Below are 18,576 nucleotides of genomic sequence, written 5' to 3'. Positions count from 1 at the left end.
TGAGTTTCACCAGCGTCCACTACATAGCGCCAAGGTCACAATATGGTGTGCTGTATCATGTCATGGTGTTACCGACCCTTATTTTTTTGAACGTGAGGATGATAGTGCAGTGACAGTAACATCCGCTCGATATGTTGAAATGCTTCAAACATTCTTTACACCGAGACTGTACGAGCTTAATCTTAACGTCGAAAACATGTGGTTTCAGCAGGACGGAGCCACGTCACACACTACTCGACAATCGATGGCAGCATTTCGTCAATTGCTTGGAAGACGCATTATTTCACGTAACGGTGACATTGCATGGCCTGCGAGATCCCCTGATCTTAGTGTGTGCGACTTCTTCCTGTGGGGATATCTTAAAGGGAAGGGTGTACTGTACACGTCCTGCAACAATCTATGAACTGAAGGAGAACATTGAAAACGAAATCACTGCCATTCCCCAAGATTTGCTACACCGCGCATTCCAGAGTTTTCATAACAGGCTGTTAGAGTGTGAACGCCGAATGGGAGCAAATCTTTCCGATGTCATCTTTAAAAAGTAAAGAGACACTTTTGGACATTTTGATTGTAAAGACATACTGAATAATGGCATACTGAATACATTCACTGTCGTTAATAAATTACTAGTTTTATGAATTTATTCATGGAAATGACGTTATTTCGAAATTTCCCGTTTCCCTGCGCCACCCTGTACAATGACGGCACGTCCAGTAGGTTTCTCCTAAAATGGGTTGATGCTCCCCTACAGCCACATGACGAAAATCTTCAGGTACTCCACCCCTTTTTGCCAGAAAGACAGGTTTTTTTCCACGCCTTTTTTGGGATGAGAAGCCAGCAATCAATTGTCTGGCTAGATGGATCCTGTATGTGAGCTGATCATGCTGTCCACTTTCTCTTTTACTTATTTTCCACAGGATAAAACTGTTCACTGCAGCAACGTCCACCAGGAAATAAAATATTCTGTGCCACCATTTTACAGAACGTCTGCCAATAGCATGCCTTTCTCGTAATTGATCAAACTTATCGACACCACCCATTATTTTGTTATATTCTGCCACAACTTCAGGACAAGAAATCTCTGTACTGGTACCATCCTTGTTTTTCCTTTTCACTGTTGCTGTTTCTCATGTGTCATGAATGGAGGACAGGAAACTGACTGGAATTCTCCACGTTCCAATTTTACGTTTTCCTTCATAAATTTGGGTAACTCAAAAGTATTTACCTTACACTATCGCTTTGAGGAAAAAATCACAAATTGTCACGCAAACAGCACTGAAAGGCTCCTCTACAGAGCAACACTCAGGTATACAATGCCTCTGCGCGAAGGTACAGCAAAACGGTGAGAACTTCCGACTGGAAGCAGTACCCTATACTGTTCACTAGGTGGTAGCACCGTACAGAGGTGGGAACTGTGAATCCCGCTGGACTAGGAGCGAGTTCATTGTAGTGGGAAGCATGTTTCCCACGGCTGACGAAAGGGTTAAACAGTAATAACTGCAGAGATTTAAGCAGCGCAGTGCTTCTGCTGAAATGGGACTACGTGGAACAGGGTAAATCAGATCAGTAGACTGCTACTCTGCATTTGGAATGCGAGCCTTTCTAGGCGAAAGTTTGTAATGAATAACCCACAAAAATTACATTATACAGCAATATTTGAACTACAAGCCTACAACACACCAGCTTAGCTATTTCGTTGCACAAAATTTGGGATCTAATGAATTGACGAGGTTAAAAAATGAAAAGAATTGAAATCATTAAGATGATCAACTCGATTTATTATGACTACTATGGACGACTGCCGTCAGATGGGGGTGATTTCGGACGGTTTTGTCGTTATTTTGATTGCAACTTTCGTATATATTTTTAGATTAAATTGATTGTTATGGAAGTGGTAGGGTATATGTGTAACGAATAAAATATACCAGAACCAGAAAGTGTATGTGTAGGTATATTTATCTGAGGCAGTTAAATAAAGTGTCCAAAGTCACCCGTCGGATTGGGGTGATTTCGGACACGTGTTTTTTAAATCTCTGTCAGACGTTAGAATATATAGAGGGCGAATTCGGACAGTTACTACCGTTTTTTTAAAATTCTACATGCTTTTTATTTAATTTGAGTGACATTTTACACATTTTAAGGGAGCCCTTTGTTACAAATAAGTGATATGGAATGATATAATAATGAATTTTATATATTACAGATAAGTTTTTATTTTGCAAGAATTTAAATAAACAGTCTCTTTATTCACTTCTGCACGAGCTCAATTAGTATTTTCGTTGAAGCGAATGGAAAGATCTTCTGACTGTCATTTGAGGAATAAATGCACCCATTCTTCTCCTGGCAAGATATTACGAAATTTCTTCTCTTTTTGGCCAGATTTATCAAGGTAGCCTGTAACAAAATATCTAATATCCAATTTAGTGCAGCCCTCAATGTGCAGCCCTCAAGATACCTTGCTTCAACATTTCTTCTTCTTTATTTAGCACTGGCTGTCCTCCCATTTTTTCCGATGTGCTTCCTGCACTTTATTTCGTAGGGTTGATTTAGGTATACCATACAGATCACATACTTTTTTGTACAATAATTTACCATTCTGAATATCACGAACAGCTTTATCTAGAAGTTCCAGGTCATAATAACACCGTACTGTAGCACCTCTCCTGCTCTGATACGTTCTTGGCATTGTCCGAAATCACCCCACACAGTACACAGTTTTGCAAAAACCGTCATTATTTTATAACCTTGCACGAGAAACTCGTCAAACTTTTACAGAAATTGTGTCAGTGCTGTTAGCTACTGAGCACGTCGACAATTACGGTTACAATAACTTCCCACTCAGTGCAACAATAGAAAGTTTCCACTTTACAATAATGCATGGATTTTTAACACTGACACTGTTCGTCAATTATTCACCTAAGGAAACAATTGATGCAAAATAAAAGTTGTGGAAAGCGATAAATGCAATTTTTTGCTTGAAATAACTGGAGAACTGAGAACTATCCAACAGCAGAACCTCCTCCTTTCTATTTGAATTAACAACTGACTCAGGCTTCTCAACTGTTGAGAATCTGCACTGTGCACTTAACAACAGCTACTACCTCATAGAATGTGCATATTTACCAGTTACGTTTGCTTTAAATATCACTTTGTCTATACGACCCATGAAAACTGCAATATGACTGTCCAAACCATTCAAGAACCCTGAATGGCTTCACAATTGGAAGACAACAGTTTGGAGTGCATTTGTCCTCTTCTGGCCTCCATAAACAGATATGTTCTCCTATGGGGTCTCTCTCTAGCTCTTCCTCTCCCCATTCCTCCCTCACTCCCTCCCTTCCCCCACTCCCCCTGCCTTGCCTCTCCATTCATAACTACATTTGTGCTTCACAATCCAGTGATCACAGTGCAACATTTACTTTCTATGTGGAGAGTACCCATACCACAATTTATAAATTGTACCTTGTACAAGATGTGCAATGTAGGGACTGAACTAACCCATAGATTTTATATAAAATGTGGCCTTTCTTCCGAAGACATAATTTTCATTTTGAAGGCAGAAGAATAATTGTATATACACTATATTGCAAATATTTTCTGCATTCCAAAAGGTCTGCTTAGCTGTGGACTTTTGAGTATTGATTGTTGTTAAGGAAGCCGTGTGATGAGATATATATATAGTTCAGGGATTGTGGTGAAGTATCCATGCATAAAAAGTGATAAATACAAGACAGTTCATCCATTTGCATTTATAAGCAAAAACGGAACATTATTGCTTCAACTTTGCTGCCAACATGTTTATGCTCTCTAACTCTTGAATTATAAATGTGGTGTGATCTTTTAATACACATCAACTATTCTTTTATAAGAGATTCACTGATCAGCAGTTGTTGGGTAATTTGCTTAGTCAGTTGGATGTTTACAATCTTAAAAATCACTGTGTTAACTTCTTCAGGTATTAATGTACTTTATTTGTAAGTTTTTGATATAATTTTTAAATTATTTCCTAATTCACAATCTAAAATCAATGACAGTAACAGGACATTACACATTACTCTATGTACTATTGCAAATACAATAATTATAGACAATGACTTATTACTCTGTGTAGGATAATTCTTTATGTTGCCATAAGGCAGTGGCTCCTTCATAAATGTGACTTGTGATCTCTGGTAACACTCGTTATAGAGGAGGATGACGGAAATTTACTGGGGTTCATATTTGGCACCTTGTGTGCACAATGCACACATAGCTGTAATATATAACATTTTTTTATGTTAACTATGAATTAGCATTTGGTATTCTGTCAATAAACAGAATGGTAAGACTCTGGACTCAAACTTGGGAGGGTGGTAGATCCAGTCCTTGAATGGCCATCCAGATTTAGGTTCATTGTGGTTTTCCTAAAGTGATTAAGCTTAATTGCTGCTACTTTTACTTCCTTCCTAGATGCATGACCATCGTGTCTGCACCTCTATTGATGCAAAGTTAAAGACTATTTGCAATTAATGGATTTTCTCCTGTGTAGAGAATGAAAAATATTTTTGCATTTTCTGTTTTAAATCAACACAATACATGTCTCTTATATCTCTTATTCACATTAAGTGTTATAAATGTTCTCAGGTTTCATCTGTTTTTTGAGGCTAGCTGTTTAAAGTTGTTAATTTTATTTACATTCCTCTTGCAGATACATGACTGTAGGCTGCAATGCTCTTCGCCTTATACTGAAGCATTTTGCTTCTATTATAAAGACTAATATATTAGCACCAATTCAAACAGTAGGAGTCGATATTTCCCGTGAAGAAAGGTAAGTCCCAAATAATAATAATAATAATAATAATAGTAATAATAATAATAATAATAACAACAATAATCCCTGTGAAGGCCCAGGAAAAGAATAGGCCTCCGGTATGTTCTGCCAGTTGTAAAAGCCGACGAAAAGAACAAACCACTAATAGGGCTAACCCCCCTTTTAGTGTAATTAGTTGGTTCAGGACAGAACTAATGAAGCCTCGGACAAGCGGTGTCCTGGTCGGGGCGACGCTTAAACCCTATGCCTGTCCACAATGGTAACGACACTGCTAGCCACACGGCAAATGATTTAAATCCAAATAGAGGTGTTTTGCAGGATACGCTTCCTGCAACCACTCTAGAAGGAAAACAAAGGCAGAGGATGAGATGGTCAGATGAAGTTAACCAATACCTCATGTTCTGTTATTACCAAGCAACAAACTTAAGAACCAACACAACTGGATACAGATCACAAGTATACACAAAATTTATTACCAGACAGCCAGAATTAAAATTTTTAACAGAACAACGACTAGCTGATCAGATCCGTGTAATAATAAAAAATAACAGGTTACCCCAGTCAGAATTAGAAAACATCAAACAACAAGTACAACAAATACTGGAACAAAATAATGTGCAATCAGAAGAAGAAGAAAATACGGTAATGGACTCAAACATCCCAGAGCAAACAAACAAAGAACAACACACATCAATTAAACAATCAGAGAAAACAAAATCTTAAGACAGCCACCAGAACAAGCACAAATAGAACATGAAGTGACACACATGTTAGATATAGAAGAAAAATTTCAGTTGACATATATAGAATACAAAGACACAGATACAGACATTAGATCATTCTTGCATAGACCACCAAATAACCCACAAGTTGAAACAACAGTAACAACTACCAACACAATCATACACAACAAAATAAATGAAAATACAACTATGGAAGAGTTACAACTACTGGTTTATGTAGGAGCACTCACTACACTAAATATACACACTAGGCAGAGATCAGAACCATCCAACACACAGAAGAAACCCACAAAAGAGGCATGGCAACACAGGCTACAGATCAGAATAGAAAAACTGAGAAGAGACATCGGACAGCTAACACAATTTATAAGAAATGAAATATAATACAAAAATCTCACAACAAGAGGCGATAGAGCAATTAGATGAAAAGAAGCAGAAATTACAAGCATTGGCCAAACGACTTAGAAGATACAAAAAAAGTGAAAATAGAAGGAAACAAAACCAAACCTTCAACACAAACCAAAAGAAATTTTACCAGACAATAGATAACACACATATTAAAATAGACAATCCACCAAACATAACAGACATGGAACACTTTTGGAGCAACATAAGGTCAAACCTGGTATAACATAATAGACATGCACAGTGAATACAAGCAGAAACAGACACATACAAGATGATAGAACAAATGCCTGAAGTGATAATTTTGCCACATAAAGTCACCCGAGCAATTAATTCTACTCACAATTGGAAAGCCCCTGAAAATGATAAAATAGCAAAGTTCACCTCAACACATTCACATCTAACTAAATTATTTAGCAGTTACATTGCAGACCCATACACAGTCCCTGATATACTTACACAAGGAATAACTTATCTGAAACCTAAAGATCAAGCAGACACAGCAAACCCAGCAAAATATCGCCCCATAACATGCCTACCAACAATATACAAAATATTAACTTCAGTCATTACACAGAAATTAATTACACACACAACACAGAACAAAATTATAAATGAAGAACAAAAAGGCTGCTGCAAAGGAGCACGAGGATGCAAAGAGCAACTGATAATTGATGCAGAGGTGACATATCAAGCTGAAACCAAACAAAGGTCGCTACACTACGCATGCATTGATTACCAAAAAGCTTTTGATAGTGTACCCCACTCATGGTTGCTACAGATATTGGAAATATATAAAGTAGATCCTAAATTGATACAGTTCCTAAACATAGTAATGAAAAATTGGAAAACCACACTTAATATCCAAACAAATTCAAATAATATCGCATCACAGCCAATACAGATTAAGCGTGGGATATACCAAGGAGACTCATTAAGTCCTTTCTGGTTCTTCCTTGCTCTGAACCCACTATCAAACATCCTAAATAATACAAATTATGGATACAGTATTACTGGAACATACCAACACAAAATCACACATTTGCTATACATGGATAACCTAAAACTAATGGCAGCAACAAATCAGCAACTCAACCAATTACTAAAGATAACAGAAGTATTCAGCAATAATATAAATATGGCTTTTAGAACAGACAAATGTAAGAAAAATAGCATAGTCAAGGGAAAACACACTAAACAAGAAGATTACATATTGGATAACCACAGTGACTGCATAGAAGCGATGGAGAAAACAGATGCCTATAAATATCTAGGATACAGACAAAAAATAGGAGTAGATAATACAAATATTAAGGAAGAACTAAAAGAAAAATATGGACAAAGACTAACAAAAATACTGCAAACAGAATTGACAGCAAGAAACAAGACAAAAGCTATATATACCTATGCTATACCAATATTGACCTACTCATTTGGAGTAGTGAAATGGAGTAACACAGACCTAGAAGCACTCAATACACTTACACGCTCACAATGCCACAAATATAGAATACATCACATACATTCAGCAACAGAAAGATTCACATTAAGCAGAAAGGAAGGAGGAAGAGGATTTATCGACATAAAAAACCTACATTATGAACAGGTAGACAATTTAAGAAAATTCTTTATAGAACGAGCAGAAACTAGCAAAATACACAAAGCAATCATTCATATAAATACAGCGGCTACACCATTGCAATTTCATAACCACTTCTACAACCCTTTAGATCACATAACATCAACAGATACGAAGAAAGTAAATTGGAAAAAGAAAACAGTACATGGCAAGCACCCGTATCATCTAACACAGCCACACATCGATCAAGACGCATCCAACACATGGCTAAAAAAAGGCAATATATACAGTGAGACGGAAGGATTCATGATTGCAATACTGGATCAAACAATAAACACCAGATATTACAGCAAGCATATTATTTACCAAAGCAGATAAATGCAGACTTTGCAAACAACAAATAGAAACAGTAGATCACATCACAAGCGGATGTACAATACTAGCAAATACAGAATACCCCAGAAGACATGACAATGTAGCAAAAATAATACATCAACAACTTGCCATATAACATAAAATAATAAAACAACACTTTCCCACATACAAGTATGCACCACAAAATGTACTGGAGAATGATGAATACAAATTATACTGGAACAGAATCATTGTAACAGATAAAACAACACCACATAACAAACCCGACATCATAGTCACCAATAAAAAGAAGAAATTAACACAACTAATCAAAATATCCATACCCTATACAGAAGAAAACAGGAGAAAAAATTGAAAAATGCATCCAACTGGCTTAGGAAGTCAAGGACATGTGGCATCAGGATAAAGTTGACATCATACCAATTATACTATCAACTACAGGAGTCATACCACACAATATCCACCAGTCCATCAACGCAATACAACTACATCCAAATGTATATATACAACTACAAAAATCTGTAATTATTGATACATGTTCAACTACCCAAAAGTTCCTAAATGCAATGTAACATATACCGTACAGTTAAAAGGAAGTCACGCTTGATCAAGGTCCGCGTCACTCCATTTTTAACCAGACATAACGTCGGAGACAGGAAAGAGAAATAATAATAATAACAATTGTATATGTAAGTGTTGGAGGTATTTGGAATATTTGTATTAACTGAATTAATTCATGTGCAAGGCAGATTATTTTGTAAATGAGGGAGGGGGAAGGTTACCAGTATATGACATCACATACAATAACATTTGTTGAACAATAGAAATTATTTTTCATATGGAATTATTTAAGTGCTGAGTGGTAAATTTCATTTCAGTATGTCTGTGTAAAAGGTAATTTGCCATTTTATTTTGATGCTATATTCAAACATGTTGGTAATAATTTCGTGTTTGATTTTCAGGTACAAAAAGTGCCTAAATTGTTATAGAAGTTTAATGACAATTCGAGCTTTCCTGCTGAAACGGCAGACAATGCAGGGAAAACTTGGACAATCATTTCGTGAACTACATAATCTGATGCAAGAACTTGATGAATAGATAATATTTACTGACAAAAAGAAGAAAACAACTATTAGTGAAAGTAATAACCAAAGCTCACAGATAACAAGCAGTTTGCTCATACTGAAATAGTTTAGTTGTTACTAAAATAGATGCAGGAAATGGGACAGAACACTTATTTGAGCTTTGTCATTCCATTTACTTAATGCATTTTTAAATAGTAAAATTTTGTATACAATGTTGAGATATGTATGTTGCAACTCATACATGCTTTTTTTGAAATTTATGAGGTGTATAAAAAAAGTACTTGTATGAAAAACACTTTAAATATGACATCAATTTGTTTTGCATGTATGTTGTATTCTGCTGATATTCAGCTTATAAAATTGAGTCCGGTAATGTGCTGTCCGTCCAAAATATTTTTCATGTTTGTCACATTTAAGAACACAGGACTGATAATACATACTTAAAGATGCCTTAATGTCACAGTATTTATGAGGAACGAATGGTTTGCAAAGTTGTACAGTATGACTGCCCAGCAGTAACAAGAACACTAATTTATTTTCTAGTTAATTTAAAGTGCAGTGACTGGATGAAAGTTTTTGGATGTGTGTAAAATAAGTTAATTGTTTTGTTGATTGTGTGACTTTTTGTTTAGTTTGTACTTTTTATGATGTGCCTTTAAAAGTAACCCAGTGTCTAATCTTGCCAGATATGGGGGTAACTGAAATGTGATCTTAATTTTTATAGTGCCATTAGGAACATTACAAAAGTATTTCATATCATAAAAAATGTAGTGACATATTTTTAGTTATTAATACTATTTTAGAGTGGCAGAATAATATTTTATTGTGATTTTTGTTATGTAAATAACAAAAATATTTTAAAAATACTTTTGATTTTAAACAAATTTTAATGTTTTTCTTCGGTTCTTTCCTTTTGTGCTAGTCTTGTTGTGTAAAAAAAGTAAATAGTGATTGTAAAAAGAAGAAAAAAAAGATGGCGAGGAAATGAAAGAATATGCTTCTGCATTACATAAATATCAAATATTTTTTATACAGATTCTACCCTTGCAGGTACTTGTTTCCAGCTATGGTTTTATGTGCCTGTAGTGTAGAATGATGTCCCTTCAATGCAGATATTTGTTAATAATGTTTTTGAGATTGGCAGTTCAGTTCCTGCAATAATTTTTGTGTTGAAATAAGCATTCCATGACCAAAACTACTTTTTTACTTTGTGATCAACCAGCCAGTGGATGTCAGGGATCTTTTGAATAGTTCAATTTGTCACATGTGTCAGTTACTCCGAATTACTCAAGAAACTAATGCCACTGCCAACATGATGCTTCATATTTTAACCATTGGGAGCAGTAGGGGTGATCACTTTGCTGTATTGGCAGTATGTACCTTTGCAACAGAGTTAGTGGATACAATGTATAAATTTGCATATTGCACAGAGAAATTTTCCAACAAAAGTAAAACTTGGCTATTTAGTGAGACAGTTACCTTCCTTAATTAATGCCACTTGTGGCTTTAAAGGTAACTTGTCCGTTCATATTCAGATGTGAAGTCTTTCTTCTTCTTTACATAACTGTACTAAATTGGAAATTATTTATGAATGTCACATTTATTTTGTGCTGATCCGTTGTAGATGTTCCAGATGCAGTCTGATGTAGGTAAAGTGAGAAGCAGTGTTTAAAAAGTAACTATTTGGGTATGTGATATAAGACTCTTACAGTTTTAAACACTGTGATAATGGATAAAATGAGATGTACCTGATTCTGTTGCTGACTGATAATCAACATAATAACAACAGAACAGATTAAATCCTAAAACAAATATTCTAAAATACAGAATAATTTTAGTTGATCCCATAACAGTTGAGAGAATCACATGATCAACTACAATAAAATAAGTACCAGATGTCATTAGGGAAGAAGGGAAACAGAATCACTGTGTAGTCTGAAAAGGAAGAGAATAGATGTGATGTTCTGTTATGAGTGGTGAAGTCATTTGTAGTTTAAAGGTAGGAGTGGAGCACAGTATTAAGTTAAACCAAAAATATAAACTGGCAAATTCCAGTAATGTCTTAAATGTAAGGGCTTGGAATTGAACTGAGCCCCATTAATACAATATTGTGCAGAAGTGGGAAAATGGAAATTGAATTAAAAATATAGTGTTACAGAAGGTTGTTGAAAATTAAGGAGACTGAAGATAAGAAGTGAAAGGTATTCAACAGAATCGGCAAGGAAAGGAATTGATGGGAAACGCTAACTGGAAGGAAGGGCAGGATGATAGAACATATTTTAAAACATCTTATTAGTCATAGAAGGTGAAAATTGTAGAGGAAAGCTGAAATTAGAGTTGAAATAAGAACAGGGAATCACTGACTAGCAGCTGACTGCTGAAAGCCACATAGAATATGCAACCACACAGCAATAAAAAAAAAAGGTTTTAGTTTATCACTCTTTTTCAGGCTGAAGTAGGTACACGCACCCAAATGCCCACATTTGCACCACAGCAAATCATTGTTGCAGATATTAACTATACTACAAAATATTTGCCCCTTTGCATACTACGACATATCAAAAACTTCATTTTGATTTATAACAAAATGTATGAAATAGTGATGATGTCCACCTTGTGTGTGACATTCTGTGAAAATGTTTATTTTCAGGGCAGTGTTCTGTCCATTAAATTATTATTATAGAACGTATTTGACAGTACATCTCCCCCCCCCCTCTTCTCTCTCTCTCTCTCTCTCTCTCTCTCTCTCTCTCTCTCTCTCTGATATACTACGTAACCTAGTCTGCCTTGGAGCATGAGCCTTACTGGCCGACATTTTAATGTTGAGTTCAAACCATAACAGAACTCGATAATTTTCATAGAAACAAAACATTACCTTAGATGAAACTAATTTTAAGTACCAGAAAGTAAAATAAAAGACTAAAATAAATCTGGACACACCATTTATGTTATATTGTACCAAGCTTTGTGGAACGGTGGTGAGATATTGCACCCGAATTCATTCGTGTGGCATAAGAAATAACTGACAGGGAATGCACGACCCTAGAACGTACTGAACATACCACTCATGAGATGTCCTTGTTATCTACTGAAAGATATTAATTAAAGTTCAGGCTCAGAGGTCACTGACCAAATGATATATGATGAGGGACAATGTCGTTAATTTTTTTTTTTTTTTTTTTCTGCTGCCGGAAATCAACTGATCACAAAAAGGTAAATGTCACTTACAATACTGAACATGAAGCTCTTGGTCTATGTAGCAATGGGAAAAGCTTTTACACAGTAAGTTATGGTGTAATTAGCAACTAAAATGAGTATGTAACAGTCGGTGTTAGGCTGAAACCAAACAAATAAGGTACGAATGTAAATATTGGGCTGTGTTACAGATGAATCTGTGGTCACAACCTTTATTTGGCATTCTCAGTCATTGGCTTTGTCGACTGATAAACAAACTATCAACTTTCAGCCTAATCCACACTGTCGGCTGCACTACATATCAGTCTGTAACCACAACCAAATCAACTGATTTCAGCTGAACGCTTCTTGGGATGTACTCATTTTAGCAAGTGATTGTGGTACATAGTATGTCATTCAGATGACTATTTGAGTACCTGGAAAATGGGATTCTGTGGAAGTTATTCTATGGTGTGGCACTACTTCTACTTGTTTGAACTCAAGGCATTAGTTTGGGTCAAAGGTAAAATGAATGTGGTCTTTGTAGTGTGAAGTTTTGCATCTCGAACTTTGGCAACAGTTTAAAATATAGTGAGATATGCCTTTTGCCTCCAAAAGAAGAGCCATTACACTGTGTTTCAGATAAAGTTCGGAGGATTTGACAGACTGGTCTGATGTTCAAACCTATATCCAAAGGGGCAACTTTAGATGAACAACAGCATAACTTGTCAGTCACATCAACTCTCACAAAAGCCGAGCAACTATTCCCTGTACTTTGGGGAGAATCGTAACATTTCCTGCCTTTTAATGTACCAGAACTAGGGATGAGCTAAGCTGTAAATTACAACTAATGAATTCCTGTTCCAACCATATAGTAACTCCCAGAAGCATATTAACTATTTAATATATTCCAGGTAGGCCATGAAGTGCACTATGAAGAAATCAGCAAAATAGTTGGCTCTATACAGCACTTCATGTGTGAATTGGTAAACTTTTCATTGAATCCCTTCTTTTCAAATGTTCCCACGTTAGTCAAGGTAGTTTTAAAACCTAATACTTGATAACAAATTTCACACTGCACATTTTTGTTATCACCTTCTCTTACAGAAAAATATGCCCACAGATAACTACATTTCTAGCAACTACACAGAAGTTTTAAATGTAAAATTTCTATACTTCACTTTCCTACAATATATTTGTATAACACGTGATTACAGGATAACATTCAAGTACATTGTAAATGTTGCGCAATTTCTGCATTGGAACAGTGGCACTTCAATTACAATGGAGCAACTCTGCACTCAGCAGCTCATCCCTGTTAACTGTTACCAAAGGAACAAATGTATTCCAGCTGTGAGTAACACCCATATCATGTGTACCTGTTAATGAGGCACAGCTGCCATACTGAATAGTTGCATTGATACATTCTGAAGGGATGTCAAGCTGTGCATGTCACACAGTGAAAAAATATAGTGTTCTGTGACTACAGTATCAATAAGTCACAACTGGAATTGGTAAACTCCTACAAATACTTGGGTTTGATTCTGCAGGGATTTGAAATGGAATGATCACTTAGGTTCAGTCAAGGGTGAGGCTGGCGGAAGCCTTTGGTTCATTGGTGGTATATTAGGGAAATGCAATCTGCCATCTAAGGAGACTGCTTACAAAACACTTGTGCGACCCATGCTAAAATATTGCTCAAGTGTGTTTGATCCCATGATACATGTGACCAATGGAGGATATTGAACATGCACTAAGGAAAGCAGCCTCAATGGTATCAGGTTTGTTTGACCCATGGGAGAGCATTGCAGAGATGCTGAAAAAGCCTGAACTGTCTGGCATGTGAAGATGATCCAACTATCTCTTGAGACAAAATTGTTAAGGCTTTTGTGGCCACTTGTTGACAAACTGCTTGTAGGATTCTGTCTCGGGTTCTTTGGCCGACATTTGTTCGATATTTTTCTGATATTTTGCCAGCACGAGTGGCTGGCATTGTCAAAGCTCTGCCCTCCACTGCTGACAGTGGACCGGAGTCGTGCTCACGGCCACAGGGTATATGTACCTGGCATGCCAACATCCGAGAGCTTTTCCATGGTCATTTCCAGTGCAGTTTTCCACTTGCTATCTCCAACAGTTGTTTGCTGCAGTGCAGGAATCCAGGATCTGTTCACCTTGAGGCACTATTCTACTTTGTTGAAGCTGTTCTTTTATCTTTGTGTATCCTATAGCTTGTCCGAACAAGTGGGTGTGATAGCTCTTCTGTACAGCAAGAACTTCCATGCTGGCAGCATTTGCTCTGCAATGGTCAATTTGTCCAATTGCCCCAACGTGCAATACCTCTTATGTTCTGTGATCCTGGTGTTGATTGATCATCCAGTCATTCTATCTATACATGGTATACAGTATATTCCCGACATTGCAGATGGGTCTCTCTCTCTTTTGCTGATCTGAGACACTCTTTAATCATGTTTGTAGCTAGTCTTTACTCTGTGTTTGCGCAATGTATGCCTGATTTTGACCTTAACTTTGGGAATGTATGCAGGAAGGCCGTGCCTGACATTTCTTTTTCTGACGTGTCACTTTGCCTATTGTTTGACTCTGTGACACTTCTTATGTAACTGACAGAATACCCATTGCTCCTCGGAATGCTTTGTAGGTGTTGCATCTTGCATCTGAGGTGCTGTGGCTCACAAATTCGTCTTGCTTGCATTGTGAGCGTATTAATCATGCCTCTTTTCTGGTTTGGGTTGTAATTTGACAGTTTGTGCAGGTATCAGTCCATATGTGTCAATTTTCAATAGATGCTGTGTCCCAAGTTTTCACCATCCCTTGTGACAGCACATCTAGAAAGGTTAGCTGCTTGTCCTTTTCTACCTCCATGGTAAATTTTATGTTGTCATATGGCCTGTACATTGGTCACAAACATGGTTGTCTGCAGATATTTGACCGGGGTGAGGGGGGGGGGGGGGGGGAGGAGGGAGCGGGGAGGAAAGACTGGAATTGTCATCTTTTATATGAGTTGGTCAATTTCTAGATTTGTCATGCCCAAGAACTGATTTCATTGGTAACAAAAAACTCAACACTGCTCAGAAACTTGTGGAGTGTGGGAATACTATAATGAATACAAACTACGCAGTCGAATTCCAGGGGAAGAACGGGTGGGGAGAGAGCGCGAGTGCCATCACTTGCTCCCTCTTGTAGAGCCCTATGGTTGAGAGAGAGAACTCTACACTGTCTTTTACAGTAGTGAGGTATGAATGGCACTGACTGTATTACTGAAATCGTAAGAAGAAGAAGCAAACCATTATAATAAAAACTGAGTAATTTTCTCATTGCTATTCAAAAACTAGGCGAGTGGTGAAAACTCCTACCCTACTAAAAGTTAGTAGGGTCCAGTGTGTTACGTATTATTTGCTTAATAGGAATGATTCAATAACTGTTATATTAATAGTTATGGGGAAATATCCCCCCCCCCCTTCCACCACCACCACCACCACCACCAATCTCCAATCAAAACCCAAAGGAAACGCCTTGCTGGAGAAAGTACACTGCCAATAATTGTTGGTGCCGTGATTGCTCACAGTAGACCACAACAACAGCCGGCACAACATTTCAGCACAATGTGTGGCGGTGTTTAATCGCAACCTGCAAGACTTTTCGCACCGATTTGTGTCTGTTGATGAAAACTGGATCCATCATTCCATAGCAGAGTTAAACGGCAGTAAAAAAAAGTGCACAAAGCCTGGCGAAAGTGCACCGAAGAAGGCAAAGACCACTTTGTCAGCTGGTAAGGTGACGGACATTGTTTTTTTGAGATTCCCGAGGCATAATCCTCATAGATCCCTTCTTTAAAGGCAGAACTGTAACTGGACCTTACTATGCTTCTTTGTTGAATCGTTTGAAACTCGCGTTGTTGAAAAAATGACCAAGGTTCGCACGCAAACAGGTGCACTTTCACCAGGATGATGCATCGTCCCACACGTCAGCGAGAACAATGGCGAAAGTGCATGAAATAGGCTTTGAATTGGTTCCTCATCCACCCTATTCACCAGGCTGAGTCCCAAGTGACTTCTTCCTGCTCCCTAACTTGAAACTTTGACTTGCTGGGAGGAAATTTTCATCAAATGAGGATGTGATAGTTGCAGTCAATGAGTATTTTGCAGTTTTTACAGAACGTATTTTACCGATGGAATGAAAAACTGGAGGATCGCTGGACCAATTGTATATACCTCAAAGAAGACCATGTCGAGAAGTACACTGAGATGCAAAAGGCGTGGAATAGCGACGTGCACATATCCAGATGGCGGTAGTATCGCGTACAAACGGTATAAAATGGCGGTGAATTTCCGGAACTGTCGTTTGTACTCAGGTGATTTATGTGAAAAGGTTTCCGACGTGAGTCTGACCGCTGGACGGGAATTAACAGACTTCGAATGCGGGTTGTTATTTGGAGCTAGACGCACGGGATATTCCGTTTCGGAAAGCGTAGTTGTTCTTGTTGTTGTTGTTGAGGTCTTCAGTCCTGAGACTGGTTTGATGCAGCTCTCCATGCTACTCTATCCTGTGCAAGCTTCTTCATCTCCCAGTACCTCCTACAACCTTCTGAATCTACTTAGTGTATTCATCTCTTTGTCTCCCTCTATGATTTTTACCCTCCACGTTGCCCTCCAATACTAAATTGGTAATCCCCTGATGCCTTAGAACATGTCCTACCAACCGATCCCTTCTTCTAGTCAAGTTGTGCCACAAAATCCTCTTCTCCACAATTCTATTCAATACCTCCTCATTAGTTATGTGATCTACCCATCTAATCTTCAGCATTCTTCTGTAGCACCACATTTCGAAAGCTTCTGTTCTCTTCTTGTCCAAACTATTTATCGTCCATGTTTCACATCCATACATGGCTACACTCCATACAAATACTTTCAGAAACGACTTCCTGAAACTTAAATCTATACTCGATGTTAACAAATTTCTCTTCTTCATAAATGCTTTCCTTGCCATTGCCAGTCTACATTTTATATCCTCTCTACTTCGACCATCATCAGTTATTTTGGTCCCCAAATAGCAAAACTCCTTTACTACTTTTAAGTGTCTCATTTCGTAATCTAATTCCCTCGGCATCACCCGATTTAATTCGACTACATTCGATTATCCTCGATTTGCTTTTGTTGATGTTCATCTTATATCCTCCTTTCAAGACACTATTCGTTCCGTTCAACTGCTCTTCCAAGTCCTTTGCTGTCTCTGACAGAATTACAATGTCATCGGCAAACCTCAAAGTTTTTATTTCTTCTCCATGGATTTTAATACCTACTCCGAATTTTTCTTTTGTTTCCTTTACTGCTTGCTCAGTATACAAATTGAATAACATCGGGGAAAGGCTACAACCCTGTCTCACTCCCTTCCCAACCACTGCTTCCCTTTCATGTCCCTCGACTCTTATAACTGCCATCTGGTTTCTGTACAAATTGTAAATAGCCTTTCGCTCCCTGTATTTTACCCCTGCCACCTTTAGAATTTGAAAGAGAGTATTCCAGTCAACATTGTCAAAAGCTTTCTCTAAGTCTACAAATGCTAGAAACGTAGGTTTGCCTTTTCTTAATCTATCTTGTAAGATAAGTCGTAGGGTCAGTATTGCCTCACGTGTTCCAATATTTCTAGGGAATCCAAACTGATCTTCCTCGAGGTCGGCTTCTACCAGTTTTTCCATTCGTCTGCAAAGAAATCGCGTTAGTATTTTTCAGCCGTGATTTATTAAACTGATAGTTCGGTAATTTTCACAACTGTCAACACCTGCTTTTTTTTGGGATTGGAATTATTATATTCTTCTTGAAGTCTGAAGGGATTTCGCCTGTCTCAAAATCTTGCTCACCAGATGGCAGAGTTTTGCAGCACTGGCTCTCGCAATGTTTTCGTTCTAATGGAATGTTGTCTACTTCCGGGGCCTTGTTCCTACTTAGATCTTTCATTGCTCTGTCAAACTCTTCACACAGTATCATATGTCCCATTTCATCTTCATCTACATCAAAAAAAAAAAAAAAAAAAAAAATGGCTCTGAGCACTATGGGACTCAACTGCCGAGGTCATTAGTCCCCTAGAACTCAGAACTAGTTAAACCTAACTAACCTAAGGACATCACAAACATCCAGGCCCGAGGCAGGATTCGAACCTGCGACCGTAGCGGTCTTGCGGTTCCCACCTCAGATGTTAAGTCCCATAGTGCTCAGAGCCATTTTTTTTAAAGCTGTGTTTACGTGGGATGGACTGGGTCCTCTGGTCCAGCTGAACGGACCATTAACTGGAAATGGTTGATGTTGGGCTACTTCTTCCCAAATAACGAAAAAATTTTTGTGGGTGACAATGCACCGTGTGACCAGGCAACAGTTGTTTGCTATTGATTTG

General features: G+C 37.6%; 1 protein-coding gene across 2 annotated transcripts in view; it reads left to right on the top strand.

Moving 5' to 3' along the window:
- Nucleotides 1-9,881, top strand: part of LOC124593611 (katanin p80 WD40 repeat-containing subunit B1) — a 151,714-nt gene extending 141,833 nt beyond the window's left edge. For both annotated transcript variants that reach the window (XM_047131949.1, XM_047131948.1), the window contains 2 exons: nucleotides 4,688-4,807; nucleotides 8,875-9,881. In XM_047131949.1, coding sequence (XP_046987905.1) covers nucleotides 4,688-4,807; nucleotides 8,875-9,010 — 256 coding nt within the window. In that variant the 3' untranslated portion in view covers nucleotides 9,011-9,881. The remainder of the gene's footprint in view (nucleotides 1-4,687; nucleotides 4,808-8,874) is intronic.
- The last annotated feature ends 8,695 nt before the right edge of the window (nucleotides 9,882-18,576 follow it).

The sequence above is a fragment of the Schistocerca americana genome, chromosome 2 (genome assembly GCF_021461395.2).
Source record: "Schistocerca americana isolate TAMUIC-IGC-003095 chromosome 2, iqSchAmer2.1, whole genome shotgun sequence".
Taxonomy (NCBI): domain Eukaryota; kingdom Metazoa; phylum Arthropoda; class Insecta; order Orthoptera; family Acrididae; genus Schistocerca; species Schistocerca americana.
The sequence above is the reverse complement of the archived record's forward strand: the minus strand, read 5'-3'. Positions and strand labels throughout refer to the sequence as shown.